Here is a 21790-nt window from a genome sequence, read left to right as displayed (position 1 = left end):
GATACTCTTTAAGCAAAAAGACATGGGTTGGATTCATTTGGTTTCACCTCGTTTGATAGTGAGAAATCTTTTTCACATTTTTACACTTCAGTAACATGTTCTAATACAATAAACATAGAATAATATTCAATTCAATTCAAGTTTACTTGTTTAGTGCTTTTCACAATAGATATTGTTCCAAAGCAGCTTCACAAAAAGTGCACATCAATATATTACAGTCAAAACAGAAAAGTTAAGGAGTTGTGTTGAAGGTTGGTATTATATATGTAGTTAAGCTGCAGTTATACAGTATATCTTTTCAAAAAAATTATTTCATATAAGACAAATCATAATTGTATTAATTGGGCGTGGCCAAGTCTTTTTTCAACCTTTTCATTGTTATAACACAGCTGAAACTTATATGCATTTTCTCTCATGGTGAAATTCAACTGTTAAAATTTTTTAAAACCCTCACTACAAATGTAGATGTCATATTTAATAATTACTTACCGTTAGACTGAACCTCCATAAAAAGTTGAAAAACGATGAAGATGAACATCTCCGTTGCAGCAAGTGTGATACAACAGACACGTCTCAACCATAGAATGAGACTCACATAAGGGTAAATTAGGAAGTAGAAAATAAGACCACACTAAACCTATTTATGATTTATTGTGCAGTCGGTCGGTAAAAAGATGAACGTCAATCTTAAGGTCACATGTTCAGTTGTTTGCCCATTAAAAAACTTGCAACTTTTAAAAAATGTTTAAAACTTTGTAAACCTAAAAAAAGGTGGGTTGTATTATCCAAATGTTGGGTCAATTATGGACAAACCCATTATTGAGATAATTTTTAAAATTAAATTTAAATGACATTTTCAACCTAATTGTTGGGTTTATCTATACCAAGCCCATTTCTTCAAATGTAACATGCAGGAGCACTCCGTGGCTATTCTTTTGTAGTCTTCAAAGTGACAACACCCAGCAAACAATTTTGTGTTTAATATACGTCTAAATGAAGACAGCTTGGCTAAAACAAGGCTAAACTCGGTCTGTCAGTGAAAATGTAATAAACATCTAAGATTAGCCCAAAACTAGACTAGTCGTCTAATAGACAGATTGTCATTTTGACAGTCATTCATTTTTGATGACTAGTCTAGTTTTGGCCTATTCTTAGATGTCTATTAGATTTTTACTGACAGCCCAAATTTAGCCTTTTTTAGCCAAGAAGACTATGTTAAGATGTCTATTAGATATCTTTTAAAAACAAAAAATGCTTGCTGGGCAGGTGTTATCTCAGCTTTCATTAACCTAAGATGACTGACATGTAAAGGAACCAATCACAGTTTGCAGTTTGTTCAGCATAATGTTTAGTCCTGTAAAAAGATAAAGTTAATGCGCAGACCAGCGTTCAGTGAATAAATATTCCATTTATGTTTTCTTCAGTCGAGTTTGAGAGCCATGGACTTCACACACTACTGCATTACAGTGTTTTGTGGATCCTGAAAAATGCTCATTGACAGTTGCAAGAAACTTAAGTTTTTCTGATCTTTAAAGTTCAAAAGCAAAAGCTTGCGTAATCATTTTGTCTTTTGAAAAGTAAAAACAGATTCTACTGTACTTTTGGTTGACTCCTAAAGTGTGTAACATGAATACAGATGTCAAATATGGGTCACTTTTTAAACTATATAAGCTAAAGTGAATAATTCAGATAGAGAATAATTAATAAATCAGAATTGGGCATCAAGACCTGCAGTGTAATTCTGGGCTTTAAGAACTAATGCACATGTCTTTATATATTAATACACTTGCATTTGCTTTCACATTCACAACTGTACTTGTGCATCCATACTCAGGCATACACAAAAGTAATATATTCGGTATGAGCTTGCTATCTAATACTTATTGTGTTCACACATGGTTATAAAGGCTGTTCACACAATGAATGATATTGGTTATTAGAAATGTAATAAATACTACATTTGCATCCACAACAAGGGTCGATAATACTCCATCATGGAAAGATGCACAGTCTTAATAACCATATCTGTATTGTATGCTTAAAAACAGCAGATTAAATAATTATGTAAAATAAATACAGTATATGATCTGCTGCAGTTTTGTATCTTTTGGCACTGTTGGATAGATAAGATCTGTCAAATATGATAGAAGGAGTTGTTGAATTTTGAAGGAAAAACAACACTAAATCAAAATATTTCACACAGTAGTCACTTTATTGAGTGAATATGTAGTAATAATGTATCAAAGCATGCAGAAGAAGTGAAGAGAGCGGCTATACAGGAATTAATGCAAACTAAAGTAGATTATTAGATTGAAACATGCTGCAGTTAAAATTTCTATTTTGTTAGAACTAATATGCAGCACAAAAGTTTATTAAAAAAATCATATACAGTAAGTTACATTTTATATTTCATAAGCTTAAAGATCTGTACTGATTACAGTTCCAAATTGAATTTGCAATCCATCAATTTGGTATTTTCAGAAATACACAGCATATTTTAGAAAAATATGTTCTCCTATAATAAAACATTTAAATAAATACAATATGTGAATTACTGATAAAGCAGTGCAAGATTAATATTAGGGGTTCGGGCAGAAATAAAGCCTCAAGTCTGTTAAAGACAAAAGAAAAAGTGTGTTACAACAAAGTCATGTATATTTATAATTGCATTTTATGATATTGAGCTAATTTAAATGAGTGTACTACACAATATAAATGGATAAGGAGAAAATGTCAAGGTTAGTTTTTATTTGCTGAAATATTCAGAATATCAGTTTTTTGACCAACTTTGAGAGTGAGTGTGAACATCAGGAGGAAAAGCTGAAACAGAAATAAATTATAATAATATCATAAAAAACATCTACTGCATAATGATAAGACATAATTGTTTTTAGGATTTTATCAGTCAGTATCATTAAATGAACAGTTTATCTTAAAATAATAACAGACTTTATAATATCAAAGAAAACAAAAAATGTGCTTACGTGTTTCTGGCTGTCTGGTGGAATTAGAAAGAGTCAGGAGGACTGCTGTGAAAAAGTAGTATATTAATCGATTATAAAAGAAAATAATGCACTATAAAATATATTGAAAACTAAAAAGTGAGCTGGGCTCTTTCAGTTTTATAAACAATATAAAAAAAAATTATAAAACTTAGTGCTGGTTTAGTCAATGTTAAATAAATAGGGGTTTTCAATACTTTGCAAAATCTGCAGTGTACTTAAATGACATGCATATATTTTTTATTTAACAATAAATAAATGTGTCCTATTGATTTTTATTGCTGTTGTTAAAGTTTTAGTTGTAGATTTTGCTGTTGAGAATGAAAATAAAATTTATATTGAAATTAATAAACAACATCACATCAGTAATGTTCTGTTAAAAATCCTCCAGTTACATTGAGATAATTTCACCTTTTTGATGTTTTTGTTGGAGTCAAAGGATCAACAGTAGATGCCATCACATGCAGTTGAGAAGTGTTTAAGTTTATTTCATTGTAAGTAGATGAGTAGATGTTATTTTAGAATTTAAAAAAAAAAACTGTATATAGCACATGTGCAAGATCGGATTTTGATCGGTACCAGCTGATGATACCCGATCCAGCAAAAATATGCGGTATCGAACTGATATCCGATCCAAGTATCGGGATCGGTGCATCTCTAGAAACAAAATCTAAAACAGAAAAACAGCAGTGAAATGTCTCACCTATGGTTGCCAGTCTGGCAGAATCAGAATTTGGTGATGAGATCACAAAGCCTCGCTTATATGCTGTGTAGCAGTAAATGTTCATTGTCCACTATTGCATGTGGTTTTCCACCTGTCCATCTGAGCAATTCAGCAGCAGTCAACTCCAGCTGACATGACTGACTTTTATTTCCTGCGTTTTGTTTTTAATGTAAATAGCACTGATTCATTGGAGGATCTGGTGGTGTCAAGTAGACCAAACAATAATCGCATCTCACTCCTCAAACATGGGTAATTTTACAACTACATTTCATATTGTAGTTAAACCATAAACAAACAAATTTAAGCTCTTGTCTTTGCAGCTACACATGACGACAATCCATCATTTTCCTCCTCCTCATTCTTAAGTGTCTGGACTGCCAAAATGTACTTTCTAAGTGTGGCAGGATGGTCCCAAGTTGTTTTTACTGTTTATCAGGTTAATGATACTGTCTATGCCCTTAACCCAACTGTTTCAAAAATTAGATATTGATAAAATGTGTTCTGGGCGATATATAAGTATTTTAGTTAGTGAGGAACAGTGACACTTTCTCACTAATGGGTCGTTTTCCTATTTCCCTATATGTGAGGACAAATGAGCCCTCACATATATAGCTAAACCTGTACACAGACACACACAATGAAAATGCTTCAAAATAAAATGTCTTTTAACTTCCAAACTTTTTGATTAATTAAAGTAGTTTGATCCACTTTATTCTTTAAAGGGTTTAGATGCCATGCAACATTCTATGTTATTAGTTATGTGGATTGGGCGGAAATAAAGGCAACTCAAAATGTCTGATGAACTACATCACTCTGTACTGTTGTTGTCCACTAAAGAGAACCACTGGATGGCAAATCAGCTTTTCTATTGCTTTGTTTAATTTGTTTAAACCCGTTTACATATTCTAATTCTAATTTTACAGAACATATACTTGAGCGACAAGTTGTAATGGAGAACATAGAATAGTATCATAGAATAATATTGACATTATTTTATATCCGATACGAGAGACAAATAATATTAGAAAAAAGTCATGTCCAATTATAACAATCTTTTTTATTTTTATAATTAAGATGAAGTAAAACTAATATGCCTGTTCACAATTGGTGAAATTTAACAGCAAACCTTTATATAAACCTTCACTACAAATGTAGACATGTCATATTTGATAATTTAATCACTTGCTGTAAGACTGAACCTCCAAAAAGAGCTGAAAAACAATGAAGATGAGCATCTCCATTATATCGAGTTTAAGAAAGCAGACACGTCTCAACCACAGACTGAGACTCACATAAGGGTAAATTTGGAAGTAGAGCAAAAGACCACAGGAAACCTATTTATGCATTAATGCTTTAATGTGCAGTCGGCCTGTATAAAAGTGAATGTTAACACTGAGGTCACATGCTATTTGTACATTAACAATTTGTGTCACTTGTAACACTTATATTTACGTTTTACATGAAAATGTTAAATTGATACGGAGACTAGTGTATAAAAGGTTCCATGAATATTGAGATATTTATTCTCAATATTTATAGTTTTTCTGCAATATATATTGTCTTACGTGGATACAATTTAATAGCTGTATTTGGAAATAATATACTTTAAATAGATGGCAGTGATTTTGTAGGGTTATGCATCTACATAACATAAAAAGATTACAAGCATATTTAAAAATAAACTGTAAACAAATTGTTTACGAGTTTGTGTGGCTGTTTGGCTGTGAAGAGTGTGTGGCTTGTGAGGATGTCAGAGCTTTACCAGTAAAGGGCACTATTGAGACTGAAAATCAAACCTATGGGCTCTATTTTAACGATCTAGGCGCAAAGTCTAAAGCACAGGGTGCAAAAGCATTAGGGGCATGTTCAAATCCAATTTTGCTATTTTAGGGGGCTAAATATGTTCTGCACCGTGGCACATGGTCTAACAGGGTTGTGCTTATTCACTTAATGAATTATGTGTGTGTTTTGAGAATAAACCAATCAGAGTCTCATCTCCTATTCCCTTTAAGAGTCAGTTGTACACACTCCACTGAAGACATCTATTAGCCTTATTAATTTTAAGGGCAAATATTTGTTTCAAAGCTATTTTAAATTCAGTTTTAATTTCCAGCAAACAAATAAATTAACAATAATAACGAAGTGTGGTCAAAAAACTGAGTTCTATCCAAACACACATGCTGTGCCCCATTTGGTCCAAAACCTGGCAGGTGGACAAATCTAAGCTTGTTTTTAATAAAACAAATATAAATATGCATATAATAAATAATAATACTAATAATAATAATAATATATTATACAAAAGCAAGTCGTGAATAAACTGAAAAAAGCCCCCTCTGAGTTGAGGAAGGCATTGAGGCAGTGGTTTTTATATTTATGTAGAAAGTAATCATTTTTGTAATTTATTTTTCTTTAGATTCTTTTTCATTTGTAAAGATATTTGCATATTGCTGTACATCCTGCTTGTTTTAAGCAAAATGTAAGCGAGGAGCACAACTAATGCGCTCTGCGCTGGACTTTAGACCCACCTTAAGCTGGTCCATTACACAGTCTATTTTTGTTCCTCAAAATGGCAATGCGCCAACAATGCGCCTTAACACACCTCTTTTCTAGAATGGAACACCCATGAGTCCACAAAGTGGCGCAAATGGATTTGCTATATAAACAACATGGCGGAAAACAGAAAAATTACTGTTGCTCTGGTCTGAAAATAGCAACACGTCGGGGCAAACATGTCTTGCGCCTTATTGCGTTGGGTGAATGATAGGGCCCCATAAGTGTCCCAGGATGTCATTTCTTATAATTTCTCGTGACCTAAAAAAAATGTGTTTAAATTGGCAAGAAAAGAATTTGCCATGGTGTGACTTTCTAGTGCTGCACCATACTCAAACCGCTGTCTTATTGTTTTTCCATCAGACAATAACTTATATAAAAGCAGTAGTTGCACATAAAATCACTTCATGAAATAGTTTAATGATCTACAACTAATTATTTTATTGCTACAATGCAGAAATTAAATCAAAAACATGTTTTTTTATATTCATAGAAATAGTTTTATGATATTTGCTAGAAACAAATGCAGCTGAATATGAAATTAATTTACATGCATTAAAAACATGATGCATGTTATTTGTCTTTAGCAATAGCTATGCATCAGTTGAAGAAATGAAGCAGGTCAGTGGTGTTTTGAGCAGCGTACAGAAGTAAACGTAGGTGTTTTCTCCATCTAGCAGGTGTAGTTCACTTCTGCGAGAACGTCATCAGAACCTGCAGAAATACAGATTTCATTATCATATTTTTATATATCCTGCTGTTCAGTTTATGCACAGTTATAGATGAAGCTGTACTTACTAAAGTGACACAGATAGATCAAAGCTATCAGTGCAGACAGAAATAATCCAACACCAGTGGAAACCAGCCCTACATAAAACCACAATCCTGACAAAAGTAACAAAATAAGGCTTTATTTATAAATGTTTGGAATAAGTGAATGCATTTTAATAAGATTTTTTAAATGGCATTTATTTTAAAGTAACTGCCACAATATCATCACAAAAAATAGGAATTGTAAGGTTAGTTTTAGCATGTACAGATATTCATAAATTCAGTTTTGTTTTGAGTGAATGAACAATCCTAAGAGTGAATAACATCAGGAATACCTAAAGCAGGAAAAAAACATCAGATTTAATTGTATTAGAAGAAAAAACTATAATGTGATCACACAAATAAATGTTCTTGGGCATAAATCACTAATAAATGATTTTTCTAATATATACAAACATAAGCTGATGCAAATATTTAAACTAATGCTGAATTCAGACTGCATGATTTTAGCCCTGATTTTCACTCGCCGATAGAATTTGAGAAATCGCCAACAAATGCCTGAAATCACAGGCAAAATGGTGCTTGTTCACGTGAGTAACAATCAGACAGTGTGAACTATCAAAGGTGCGATATAAGAGAATCGTCGATGAGTCTTCGATGCTTTTGAGATATTTGGCATGCTAAATATCTGGAGCTGTCGGCGGTTCAAATCATGCTGTGTGAAATGAGTTTTGACTGAAAATAACATTGCCGATTACCCACAGCCAAAGAGAGAGCAGCATTCACTAATATGGGTTCCTGCAGGCCAGCGGGGAGGTTGGGGGATAAGTTAAAAGTTAAAAGCGCTCATTTTCAGTTTATTTGGATTTAAGAAATGGAGGAAAAACTAGTGTAAATTTGGCAGGAGCACTGTGTCTGTTTGACGTGTCATCTGATCAAAAGTTGAGGAGAAATTGCTAATTCCCTTCAAACCCAGGTGAGCAAATATCTATATTTACTACCCCATTAAAGGCTTTTCTCCCATTATGTAGTTAATAACAAAAGATAAACTACGTGTTTTTGGTTGTGAGACATAGTTTAGACAAAGTTGTCTGCTATTCTTCCTATTGTAAAGTCATACAGTGTGAAACCCCCATTTCGCCGATTCTTACTTTGAAAATCATGCAATCTAAACTCAGCATAAGTAAGTTATTATAATCAAGTAGATGGCTGATATATATATATATATATATTAGTAGTAGATCAGATGGCAGATACTACAGACAATTATACTTTGAATTAATTAATTATATAAAGTCTGTGTGATTAATCTACAGTAGTGTTTCTCAACCACGTTCCAGGAGGACCACCAGCTCTGCACATTCTCATGTCTCCTTAACCTAACAAACCAGATTCAGATCATCAGCTCATTAGCAGACACTAAAAGACCTGTAATAGGTGTGACTGACAAAATCATGCAGTGTTGATGGAAAATTAAAAAAAAAGTATAATAATAGAGTATTAAATGCAATAGTACACTATAAAAATGTTGAAAGCTGAAAAGTGAGCTGGGCACTTTTAATGTTATAAACAGCATGCTAAAAACATCAACCACTTAGTACTGGTTTAGTCAATGTTAACTAATCGTGTATTTTAAAGTGTAGTGTACTTAAATGGCATGCATATATTTTCCATTTAACAATAAATAAATGTCACCCACTTGTTTTTATTGCTATTGTTGAAGCTTTAGTCGTAGATGTTGCTGTTGAGACTGAAAATAGAATTTGTATTGAAATCAATATTGCATATACAATAATATAATCAGAAATTCTAGTGTATTTTTATTCAGAAATAAAAATTCTCTACAGATATATAGTCACCTTTTGGTGTTTTTGTGGAAGTTGTCAAAATGTCTTCAGTAGATGCTACAGTATCACAAACAGTTTAAGAAGTGTTTAATTTTTAGGAAATGTGTTATTTCAGAATTTGTAATAAAGTACTTACTATGGACTGTTACTGTCACTGGATCAGAGTGAGGAGATGGAGTTTGAACTCCTTTATATATCACAGTGTAGAAGCAGGTTATTCTCACTGATGAACTCTGAGCTCCAGACCAAACACTGATCTGAGATGCATTGACTGAGAGCTGACATGAAGAGCTCAGTTTTGAGAAACTTTCCCTTCCATAAAAGTTGAAGACACACAACTCCATCTCCAGTTCTTCAGTATTATTACAGCTCAGCTCAACTGTGTCTGTTTCCTGAAGAACTGAAGCAGACGCTGACAGTCTGGCCTGAGGAAGACCTGATGAAGATGACAAAATAAACAGACATAGTTTGTGTTTTTAAAGAATATTCTTACAACTAAAGATAATTTTCACACCTTTTGACAGATGATTGTCCTAGTCAATCATACTTATTAGTTTATAGTACTTTTTAGTTATTATTTACTAGTACTTATTTATAGTACTTATTAGTTTTTGTTAGTCATTTTAAATAGATATTTGAACAAATCAAATATTTAAATTCCATCATATGCAGACTCAACAACAATCATGGATAAATGTCTTCTGCAGTTTACTTATATAGTTCATATCACTATGAAGCTATGAAGCATTCTGACCTCTGATGGTCACTGTGTTGCTCAGTGGTGATGTGAAGTCAGTCTTGGTGGCTGGTGTATAATCACAGTTTATCTGTCTGCTGTTCACCAACTGTGTGAAGAGATTACTATGACTTGGATAAAACACACAAACATGATTGTTTCCATTCTGACTCCTCTGAGAGGGACTTCTGATCAGACGAGCTCCATCTTCAGTGTAGAAACTACAGATGAATTCAGCTCTGACTAATAGTGGTATTTCACATGATATTGTGGGCAGATAATCATCTTCGCTAACACTGATGAAGGGTTTCTGAATTGTGTCTGTTTTAAAAAGAATTTAAAATTAGTGCAATATAATAGTATAAACAATAATTATAATAATTTGGTCCCATTTCATAGTGTGTACTTCCACATGTAGTATGTAACCACAGTGCATGAACACATTGCTACATATGTAATACTGGTAAACTGTAACTACACACATGTAATGACTCGCTAAGTAGCATGTATAAATATAAATGAGTAACAGGACACTGGTAACAAAGCCTTCTTTTCACATTGGAAAACGTTGGAAATGAAATATATGAATGTACTTTCTACTTGCACTCCACCAACAACAGCAGTGAAATGTCTCACCTAGAACAGTCACTGTTGTTGCAGCAGAATTAGATGATGGTTTATTAATCTCTCTCTCATTTATTGAGTAGTAACAGATAATGTTGACTGATTGAGGTGATTTTCCACCTGCCCATATGAGCAATCCAGCACCACTGATCTCCAGCTCACATGATGAACTGACTTTTATATTCTTCTCTTCTCTGTTTATAGTGAAATAACACTGATTCACTGTAACATTTGCTGGCGTCTCACAGCTGATCTTCACTGAGCTGATTTCACTAATGACGTCTGGAGAAACACGAACAGTAGGAGCATCTGGAACAACACAAGACAGTTCAATCATTAATCAATCACATCTCCTCACTGACCACAGCACTATATTTTTATTCTCATTTAAATTCCAAATTCTGGTTGATGTTTTAAGCCTGTCTACAAGAAAAAAAAGTTGTTCACATGACATGCAGATTGTTCTTCTGCTGTTCCTAATTATTTATAGTTTGTGTTTAAATGTTCTTCTTGCTTTTCTAACTAGCATAAATAAAAATAATATTTAACCTCATCGGGCACTTACTGTAAGACTGAACCTCCATAAGCAGCTGAAAAGCAATGAAGACGAACAGCTCCATTACAGCAAGAGTGTGACAAAGACAGAATAAGACAAAATGAGTGAATAAGGAAGTGGAGCCACAAACAAGAAACTCTTTAATATACTGGGCCGTTTTAAATGTGGTCAAGTAAAAAACACCCCACATTCTGACATGTGCAAATATTTCTGTTAAATATGCATTGATAAAAATAACTACGGTGGCTCAGAGCAAGAAGGTCACTGATTCGAGTCTCGGCTGGGCCAGTTGGTATGTCTGTGTGGAATCTGCATGTTCTCCCCGTGTTGGGGTGGGTTTCCTCCGGGTGCGCTGATTTTCCCCACAGTCCAAAGACATGCGCTATAGGTCAATTGAATAAACCAAATTGACTGTAATGTATGAGTGTGAATGTTACAGTGTATGGGTGTTTCCCAGTATTGGGTTGTGGATGGAAGAGCGTCCACTGCCAAGCGCAATAATAGTATTAGATCTTAGCAATACAAATGTGACACTGTTTATTACTTTTGTGATGATTAGACCTGAAGCCGCGCCACGATCAACATCAGCAAGTCCTCCATCCGCCTCCCGCGAAAGAATCTTAGAGCATATATCCTTGTTTCTTCCGTGCCTAGATAAATATAATTTCATTTGCTTTCATCCATGTATATCATATCCGTTTTGCAGCAGTCCTGCGGGCTGAGGATAACAGCATGAACCCGAAGTCACCATCAAATCCTGTCCCGCACCGCACTGTTGCATTGAGTCTTGTTTGAAATCATTTCAGTGTCAGCGCCTATTTGGCTGTAAGAGCGTGGTAATTTGCATTGGTTTGAATGATAATCCAAGATCAAACGTCATGCAAATGCAGTAGGTTATTAAATAAGCAAAAAAATCAGCCGAAAGGTTATTAAATATCTTTTAATATGGTTAAATATAATAATCAAATATTATATATTCATAAACGTAACACTGCCGCGCCCCCATGCGATAGTATCGTGTATCGGCGATCGCAGGGGGACGATATGGCGATCTGAAAATTTTGATTCAGATATATTAAAAACATCATGCAGTTATACTGAGAAAATTTTACCTTTTGTTGTTTTTGTGGAAGTTGTACAAATGTCTTCAGTAGATGCCATCAAAAGCAGTTGAGTCTTAAGTGATTAAGTTTTCTTATTTTACTGTAAGTCGGTTTTATTTTAACATATGTGATAAAGAAAACTTACTCTGGACTGTTACTGTCACTGGATCAAACTGAGGAGATTGTATTTGATATTGTCCATTCTTCACAGTGTAGAAGCAGGTTATTCTCACTGATGAACTCTGATCTCCAGACCAAACACTGATCTGAGATGCAGTGAGTGAGAGCTGACATGAAGAGCTCAGATTTGAGTTACTTTCTTGTCCATATTTGTTGAAGACACACAAATCCATCTTCAGATCTTCAGTATTCCCACAGCTCAGCTCAACTGTGTCTGTTTCCTGAAGAACTGAAGCAGATGCTGACAGTCTGGCCTGAGGAAGACCTGATGAAGGAAAACATTTATATATAAGTACAGTCATTGTGTAATGTGTAATTATGGAGTGAAAAAAACACAAACAATTGCATTCACAATTTATTTGATTAATTAATTTAGTCATCTGGCCAAACTGTATTCATATTGCCATATATATTGTGAAAAAACAAAATATTGCAATGTCATATTTTTCCAGTATCAAGCAGCATTAATTACAATATCAATACTTCACAAGTTGGTCAATGCATTCTTTACATTTGACTACATTATTAAAAACAAAAAGTCACCAAATCAGTTTGGATTTATCTCATTTGGTTCATCTCATACGATCGTAAAATAGTTTGATAAGTATAATGAGCCGTAGCTTTAAATTAAATTGGATTATGTCCTCTAAACCAGAGATGCCCAAAGTAGGGCCTGCGGACCAAAGTCGACCCATTGTAACCTTTGATTTGGCCCACCATCTCATCTGAGAGGAGAGTGAGAAGGGTGGAGAGGGTTGAGGCGAATGCCTTTAACACAGAGATCATATTTCTAATTTGACATAAAAAAAAATTTAAAAAATGTTCTATTGTTGAGCTACAAAAAAGCTAAATGTTCATTTTAAATGTAAATAAATCAATAAAAAAAAATGTAAATACTGTCACACAAAGGATAGAGGAAAATCAAGGCAAAAACTAGTGTAATTCTGTTATAAATGTTTTGTTTTTAATGTAATAAGTTTATTATGAAATATAAAATATACTATATTTGTTAATATAAAGCAAGTTTTTCTTGTCATTTTTAAATATTATTAAATAAATTAGGAAATTAGCCATGACGACTATAATTAAGTTTGGCCCACTAGCCTCAGTCAAGCTTGGTTTTGGGCCCTGCATAGGAAAAAGTTTGAGCACTCCTGCTCTAAACTTTGACTAATTAAAATAGTTTTGTTTTTACATTTATTTGTTTATGTTTAGATGTCCTGCAAAATTGTATAAATGGATTTGAAGAAGAAAAAAATCAAATGAGAAACAAAATGGCAGATGAATGACACAATACTGTATTATACTAAGAAATCTACTGCTTTTTCATGTTTCTTTTTCATTTTTTTCTACATTTGTTTACATTTTTACATCAATGTTTACAGAACATACACTTCAGTAACATGTTCAAATACAGTACATAGAATAATGTTTAATTCAATTCAAGTTTACTTGAAAATAACTTGTTCCAAAACAGCTTCACAAAAGGTGCACATCATTACATTACAGTCAAAATTAGAAAAGTTAAGGAGTTGTGTTGAGGGTTGGTAATATATTAACCTGCAGTTATACAGTATACAGTCTTTCCAAAAGAAAAAATATAAAAATTATATCATATAATGATATAATATATAATAAGACAAATTATATTTGAAAAAAGACTTGGCCATGTCCAATTATTATAACCTTTTCATTGTTGTAATACAGCTGAAGTGAAACTATATGCATTTTCTCTTATGGTGAAATTCAACTGTTAAAAATAAAAAATAAAAAACTCATACAAATGTAGACACGTCATATTTAATAATTACTTTCTGTAGCACTGAACCTCCATAAAGAGCTGAAAAACAATGAAAATGAGCATCTCCATTACAGCGAGTGTGAGAAAGCAGACACGCCATAAGACCACAGGAATCTATTTATGTTTTAATGTACAATCATTCTGTAAAGGTGAGCGTTAATAATGCGGTAACATGTTTGTAACGCCGGGGAGTGACACTGACAACAGAAGGTAGGATCCAAATGCAGGTTTATTCAAAGTCAAGCAAGCGATGGTCAACACAGGTGCAAACAGATCTATACAGGCAGTCCAGAATCATAGTCAAACACAGGCGAGAGGTCAGAAGGCAGGCAGCTAAACAGGAGAACTGAATAAACAAGGCTAAGATCAAAACGCAGGAAAACAAGACCAGGATAACGCGTTGTAATGTCACCTTACAGATAAACAAGACTCGGCAACATGTGTGAGGAACAATAGTCCAAATAATCATTGTGTGAGTGGCTTCAGCTGTGAGAGTGCAATCAGTGAGGATCTGGAACCGGTTGTGTGTGTGGCATGACTGGGTGTTGTAGTCAATAACATGGCAGATATGTAGTTCAATGAGTGTGAATGTTTGTGTGTGAATGTTTACCAGCGACATCTGGTGGTTGTTCGCTGGTGAACATGACAGAGCCCCCCCTCTAAGGAGTGGCTTCCAGACACTCCTAATACTGTTCAGGCTGGAGGTGGAGCGGAGGCGGAACAGAGGGATTATGGAGGGCCAGGACCATGCAGCTGGGGCGTACCTGGGGCGTGGAGCTGAGGCGGGCCTGGAGCGTGGAGCTGTTGAGGGCCATAAATTCAAGACAATAGAAGTGTAACAGAGACCCCTGCCTAGTGAATTTGAGGACTTAACCATCTCTTAGGAGGAAGAGCATATGCCAAAGATCTTATCAAAGTCAAAAATCAAATCATCAGATGCCAGTGAAATTTTACTGTAAAATTAAGACGACCTTACCAATCACACAGAGACATTTAAAATGATACCAAACATGAATATAGTGCTGCAAGATACATCATATTAAAACCTTGGACATTTTAAGTGAAAATGTAAATGATTTGCTCTAATCAGAAGGTAACATAAGGGTCAAGAAGGGGGGCTTGAGGTGGAAGGAGAAGGGTGACTTTCTCGCATCACCCTCTGCTGTGGTGTAGCTCTGTTTTTCCAGCCTGTGTTTGCATTGTCAACAGTGATTTGATTAGAACAGTTGAACAGCTGGTTTCTTCATCACTTCTTAGATTAGAAAGTGCATTGGAGCATTGCATCTTGTCTCGTGAAATTCCATAACAGTTCTCAGGGTCTGATATTTTGAAATCTTACAAAACAGAAGTCAGACCTCTATACCAAATGCGTTAACTTCTTATATTGCTCACATACTAAAACTTAGAAAACGTAACATTGGCTTTCCAAATATATTGAAATTATGTTAATGAAAAGACAGTTTAAATTGGTCATTGCTTTAGTCCATTATTATCAAAAAGACAAGCAATTCTTAGATGTCATTATTGGATTTGTGGACTTAGCCAGAGCAAATCCTTTAGATTATCTTCTGAAATCATCAGTACATCTTCTTGATCTTATTTGTTTGAGTGAACTGGTTTATCAGCAATTGTGCAGTACAGATGGTAAACATTCTTAGGAGTAAGAAAAAGAGACAACACACAAGATAAATGTGTTAGTAATGTTGGACAATTGTGTGGGTTTGGTGTGTGACTTGTTCATGCAATACACACCTCATTTTCTTCTGTATTGTCTGATTTATGTTGTTTAGGGACCGAAACAGCTGAAATGCAATAAGAAATCTTTTAAAAGATTTTGTAAAACAAGTTTTAAGTTATATTGTAAGCTTTTACAAAGTAGTTAAGATGGATGTAGCTTTTCTCCCACTTCCCCTATTTTAGATTGACTGAAAAAAGCTTCACAACACTTCATGCATGCATTAAAATGACTAGTGAGAAAGTTTTGAGATGTGAAACCACAGTGTGTTTCTATACTAGGGTTGTATTATCAAGTCATGCAAGCGAATGAGAAAGATTTAGTCCTCTCGATGTGACTACCAAGATCATATGAAATCATTTCATCACCTGAGGTCTGGTACATTGGGTTTACAGAAGTAACAAACGTGTTTTCAGGGTCTGCTGTGTTGTGCTGATGTGACACTGGGTGTTCCAGATCTTTGAAAAAAACAAAAAAAAAAAAAAAACAGAAAAAGCATCGTTAGACATGAGAAAATGATCGAGAGCAAAATAACAAATATGAAGTGGCTGTAACTGAAGTTTGAAAGAGCATGGGTGAACAAATTTAATTTTGACCTGAAACTGAAAGTAAATATGTGGCCAATGATGATGCTGAGAAGTTGAAAAGTGGAAATGAGTGCAGCATCAGTTTCTGAGAAGCGGTGGTCACTGCATGATGTTTCTAATGCCATGTTGATGTGTTGATGTCTATTATTTACCCTGAAGGGCTTTGACCTCACTTCCTGAGAATGCTGTTTTCATACCTTTAGATATGGGCTGAGATGTGGCCGGTGCAGACGTGATCAGAGAATATAACACTGCGGTTCCAGAGCAACTCTAAAGAACATAATTTAGCAATAATATAAATGATAATAAAAATAATGTCTGTTTTTCTCATTTCAGTTATTCTCTATAATTTTTTATTGATTTTGGTTATGTAAGTATTACAAATGCATGGATACTCACCACACCATTTCCTTGACTGAGCACATCCGGTTTTACTGAACTTCTTTTATTGCTAAGAATAAAATATTGATCTTTATGGCATGAATAAGTGAGAGGAGTATATAAACAATCACATTTCTAGACCACACAATATACATATTCTTCAAAATATAAATCACAAAATGTCTTAAACTTACATTACTATAGAAATAAACATTTTAAAAAACGTACTTTTTTCTTCTGTTTTTATCTAGAACAAAAGTTATAAGTATTTATTCATGTGCAACACTTTAGTCAGCAGTTTTTATTCGTAATCTCATATGATGAATTCTGTATTGAACAGAATGGAGTTTTTATTTAGTTAATGTGACTTACATGCAAACCAGCACAGACAGATGAGTCCAATGAACCCAACCAAAATGACACCAACAGTAGAAACCAGAATTATAAGCAGTCCACCTGTGTCAAAACATGACCAACTCTTGAATGCATGTTTAATATTATGATTGGGTATTTTAGGTTCAGTCAGTGTCAGCAAATGTTCCAAGCACATTTAAAAGAATGTAGTTATCAAATAATATCTAATGTCGATTAGAAGAAAATGATTTAGAGTAATACCTGGTTTTGGTTGTTGAGCTTCAGGATGAGCTGTTAGAGTGTGAAGAGCTGCAAGAGAACAAATCTCAAATATGATCTTGGACCACAAAAGCATCAGAGTTATCTGAAAGCTGAATTAATATGCTTTACATTGATGTATGCTTTGTAAGGATAGGACATTATTTGGCTAATAAACAACAAGTTGAATATCTGGAATCAGAGGATTCAAAACAATTTAATGTAAACACAAATGATGGTCTAATTTGTAAAAACGTCTTGGTTCCACACAATGTGTGTTGGGACGACATGAAGGAATTAAGTTAACTTATTAGTTTTTTGCAAATTTAAATGGATTGAACATAAAACAATTAAGTGTTCCCAAAAAAAAACTCAAGAGTTGTGTTGTTTCAGCTTATTGAATTAGTTTAAATAAACAGTAAATGTAATTTTCGAGGGTACACACAGTATAGTGCTTTGTTAAAAAATACATGAATAATACATAAATAATGCAAAACTACTGTTATTGTTTGCACTGATAATCATTAGCCTCATTATTTTTGACTTCTTAACCAGTTAAACTCGGACGTCATCGACTTTCGCCTTAAGATTTAAAGGGCTAGCATTGAACCAGATTCCCTTAATGTTCCTGATTACATTCAGGAACTACGATGATTATACTGTATACCAATGAACGCTAAGAATGAATCCCAACTACACTCCAAAATAATTCTTGGTGCTTTTCAAGCCACTTATTTAAAATAAGCTGAAACGACACGGTTCTGGAGATTTTTTTTGTTGTTGTTGTTGTTGTTGATGAAACTTAATTGTTTTATGTTTAATCCACTTAAATGTGTTATGTTAACTTAATTGATTTGTGTTGGGACAACATGAATACAACATGAATAAACGGTGGTACCCTTTTTTTTTCAGTGTGTACTTTTGAATTTGTCTTCTGAATTCAACATTAATTCTTTGCAGTTACTTTTACCACTGAGCAAGAGTGGTCAATCTACCTGTGTTTTCCTTTGCTGTGCCGCCAGAGCATGGGTCTGATGAAGAAGTGAGGTCTATGTACACATATAACACTAGATGAAGAAAAGCTGCTTACTGCTAAAACTTACTGTACATTATTGTTTCAAATGTGGAAATGGAATCAATGCTAAAAAGGTTTGGTGACAGTGTATTAAATGTGATCTTTGTGCTTGAAAAATTATTGTAATATTTAGGACATTGAGTAAGAAATTCATTCACAATCGAAGTACTCACAAGTTTCCATGGCTGTCACTTGTTCAATGGTAGGTGTTAACGCTGCAGAGACAATTGATCAGAATTATAAGGACTCATTTTACAGTATTTGCAAACATTAAGCAAGGTTTGTTTTGTTAAAGTTGCAGGTCATTCAAAAAATATACATTCTGATGTCTAACATCATCTCACTCATGTTGGTTCACATTAGTTCATAAAAAAAACTTTTATGTACTGATTAGAGTGGGGAGATTTACAGATAATAAATAAATGTCACCTACATGTTTTTGTTGCTGTTGTTGAAGCTTTAGTAGTGGATGTTGTTGTTGTGGTTGTTGTTTTTGTTGTTGTTGAGACTGACAATGGAATTAATATTGAAATCAGTATTACTAAATGTACAACACTATAATGTAATATAAAAAGTTACATACAGTTGTATTGAGATAATTTCACCTTTTGTTGTTTTTAAGGAAGTTGTAAATACGTCTCCAGTAGATGCTATCGAAAACAGTTGAAAAGTGATCAAGTTTGTCTATTTTATTGTGAATAGATTGTACTGCAGAATTTGTAATAATAATACTTACTCTGGACTGTTACAGTCGCTGGATTAGACTGAGAAGATGATAATTGATTTTGTCCATTCTTCACAGTGTAGAAGCAGGTTATTCTTGCTGATGAACTCTGAGCTCCAGACCAAACACTGATCTGAGATGCAGTGAGTGAGAGCTGACATGAAGAGCTCACTTTTGAGTCACTTTCTCTTCCATTGATGTTGAAGACACACAACTCCATTTTCAGATCTTTAGTATTCCCACAGCTCAGCTCAACTTTGTCTGTTTTCTGAAGAACTAAATCAGATGCTGACAGTCTGGCCTAAGGAAGACCTAATGAAGAAAAACATGTTTATGTCAATTATAAGTAGCATATTTTTGTAATGTGTAATTTTGGAGTGAAAACTAAAGCACAAATATTTGTATTCACAATTTATTTAATTAATTAGCAAAATACAAACATCTGTAAATAGTCATCTGGCCAAACTGTATTCATATTGCCATATATATTGCAGAAAAACTAAATATTGCAGTGTCATAGTTTTCCAGTATCTTTGCAGCCCTAATTACAATATCAACACATCAAAAGTTGGTCAATACCCTCACGTAAACTAACTGTCACTTATTAAACAGTGGCTCTACTTATTTTCTAACCAGCTCAAATCATGGCCTTGTCCAAATCTATTGCCTGATAGAAGTCACTTTGCGTTTTAGCATTTGTCGGACAAGGACCCACCAAAATTATAACATTTTGACCAACACTGACTTTTAAGTGAATCTTTTTATAGTCAAATAATCTATTGTTGATAAAACACTGGTGAAACAAAATCTGAAACAGAAGAACAGCAGTGGAATGTCTTACCTATGATTGTCAGTGTGACAAAATCAGACTGTGATGATGAGATCTCTGTGCCTTGCTCGTATGCTGTGTAGTAACAGTGAATGTCCACTATTGCAGGTGGTTTTCCTCCTGTCCATCTGAGCACTTCAGCACCAGTGTACTCCAGCTGACAAGGTGGACTGACTCTTATTTCCTGCTTTTTGTTTTTAATGTAGAAATAACACTGATTCATTGGAGGATCTGCTGGTGTCTGCGTCTCACAGCTGATGTTCACTGAACTGAACTCATGTATGATCGCTGGAGAAATACCAACATGAGGGAGTTCTGCAAGTAGATCAAACAATAATCACATTTTACTCCTCACGCATGCATCATTTTACAAATACATTTTATATTGAGGTTGAACTATAAACAAATGTAAGCTCTTGTCTTTGCAACATTACACAACTACACTGATTCTTCTTAATCCTACTCGTCCTCCTTCCTTTATACTGCAATAAATGCTTTTCTTAATTCACTTTTTCGTCTTGTTTCTAGTCAAAATATCAAAAAATTCTTAAATCAAGAAGCATTTTCTAGACAAGCAAAAATTATTGTCTTGTTTTCCTTAAAACAAGTAAAATAATCTGCCAATGGGGTAAAAATAATCTTGTGAAAATGAAAAACATGATTATTTTGTTTACCCCATTGGCAGATTATTTAGCTTGTTTTAAGTAAAAAAAATAAATAAAATTTGACATATTATTTCTTAATACAAGACAATGAGTTTTGTTTCTCTGGAAAATGCTTCTTGATTTAAGAATTTGTAGATATTTGGACAAGAAACAAGAAAAGCATTTATTAGCATTATCCTAGACATGTGGCAGGATGGCCCCAAATGCCCCCAACTACACACACACTTATCAAACCATAGGTGGTACTGTAATACATACTTTCATGCTGTACTCATATTCCAGAAACCATGTGTTATGTATTTGTGTTTTTTGTGCTCTGTTTTCTCTGTGTTTTCTCTCTCTCTCTCGCTCTGTTCTCCCGTATCTGCTCTCCTGTATTCTCAGGTTCTGTTCATTGGTCCATTCAGCTGTCAGTCATTCCTCTCCGGTTACGTCACTCTTACGTCACATCCAATAAGCAAAGACCACCCGTCTTAAAAGCGCGCGCCAGACCACTCGCTCTTTCTTGTTTTCTTGCTCTCTTGCTTGCATTTTCTCTTTTGCTGTTTGTCGCTTGTTTGTATTTACCGCGTGCGTTTAGAAATTACCCCGTCTAACTGTGTTTTGTTGTTGCTTGTTTCTGTGTGCACGTTATCAGTCCGTTATTCGTACATTGTTCTTAGTTTATCGTTGTTTACGAGGCTTGGACGAAGCGGACAGGTAAGAAGGTCACGTGACATACATTTCGCAACACTCAGAACTACTCTGCTGTCTAGTACACTAGGTTAGGGGCGAGCGCCACTCCTTGTACTTTTTGAATAGATAGATAGAGTAGATAGTTAGGACTCGGAAGATCTTCGTGTGTTAATTATACTGTTTTCCACATAGTTAGTTAGCTAGATGCTTCTGGGAAGTTAGATTTAGTTTGGGTTTTGTTCTTTTCATTTCTTTAGCGCCGCCCGCGTCCCTTCTGCCAGCTCTCTTGTTTTCCCCGTCTTTATTTGTCTCAGTGTTTGTACATATTGTAAATAGAATATTTTTGCTTTACTTACTTTTTCTTTAATTTTGATTAATTCGTTGTTGTTGTTCACTTTGGGATTGTAAATAAAAGCACACATTTTTTGGCATTACTTTGGTTGTCTTTCTCACTCATTCACTATTTATATAAATATATTTTAATTAAATAAATGCCAAACCCCACACCCTAGACTAACATCAGGGGTTTGTAACAGACATTAAGATTAGTTTCATTTCAAAATAAATTATTATTGTCATTTACTATTTTATTCTAAATAAAAGAAACAAT

The 21790-nt window shown here is 34.1% G+C and overlaps 3 protein-coding genes across 4 annotated transcripts in view; 1 reads left to right on the top strand and 2 right to left on the bottom strand.

Moving 5' to 3' along the window:
• usp48 (ubiquitin specific peptidase 48) overlaps positions 1-21790 on the top strand; it is a 190017-nt gene that overhangs the window by 54327 nt on the left and 113900 nt on the right. The gene's annotated exons all lie outside the window — the stretch shown is intronic.
• Positions 6885-21790, bottom strand: part of LOC137496656 (uncharacterized) — a 72943-nt gene continuing 58037 nt past the window's right edge. The window contains exons 5-6 of the mRNA XM_073917246.1: positions 12062-12361; positions 6885-7033 (exon numbers count right to left, since the gene is read on the bottom strand). Of these exons, the coding sequence (XP_073773347.1) occupies positions 7017-7033; positions 12062-12361 (317 nt within the window). The 3' untranslated portion in view covers positions 6885-7016. The remainder of the gene's footprint in view (positions 7034-12061; positions 12362-21790) is intronic.
• Positions 15237-20150, bottom strand: LOC137496659 (uncharacterized). Its single transcript, XM_073917247.1, has 10 exons — positions 19853-20150; positions 19024-19323; positions 17216-17263; positions 16973-17056; positions 16829-16847; positions 16619-16670; positions 16417-16489; positions 16001-16090; positions 15650-15699; positions 15237-15550 (listed from the first exon to the last, which is right to left on the bottom strand). Exons 2-10 carry the CDS (start codon positions 19229-19231, stop codon positions 15494-15496), a joined length of 681 nt encoding a protein of 226 aa, XP_073773348.1. The 5' UTR covers positions 19232-19323; positions 19853-20150; the 3' UTR covers positions 15237-15493.

The sequence above is a fragment of the Danio rerio genome, chromosome 11 (assembly GCF_049306965.1).
Source record: "Danio rerio strain Tuebingen ecotype United States chromosome 11, GRCz12tu, whole genome shotgun sequence".
Lineage (NCBI taxonomy): Eukaryota > Metazoa > Chordata > Actinopteri > Cypriniformes > Danionidae > Danio > Danio rerio.
The sequence above is the reverse complement of the archived record's forward strand: the minus strand, read 5'-3'. Positions and strand labels throughout refer to the sequence as shown.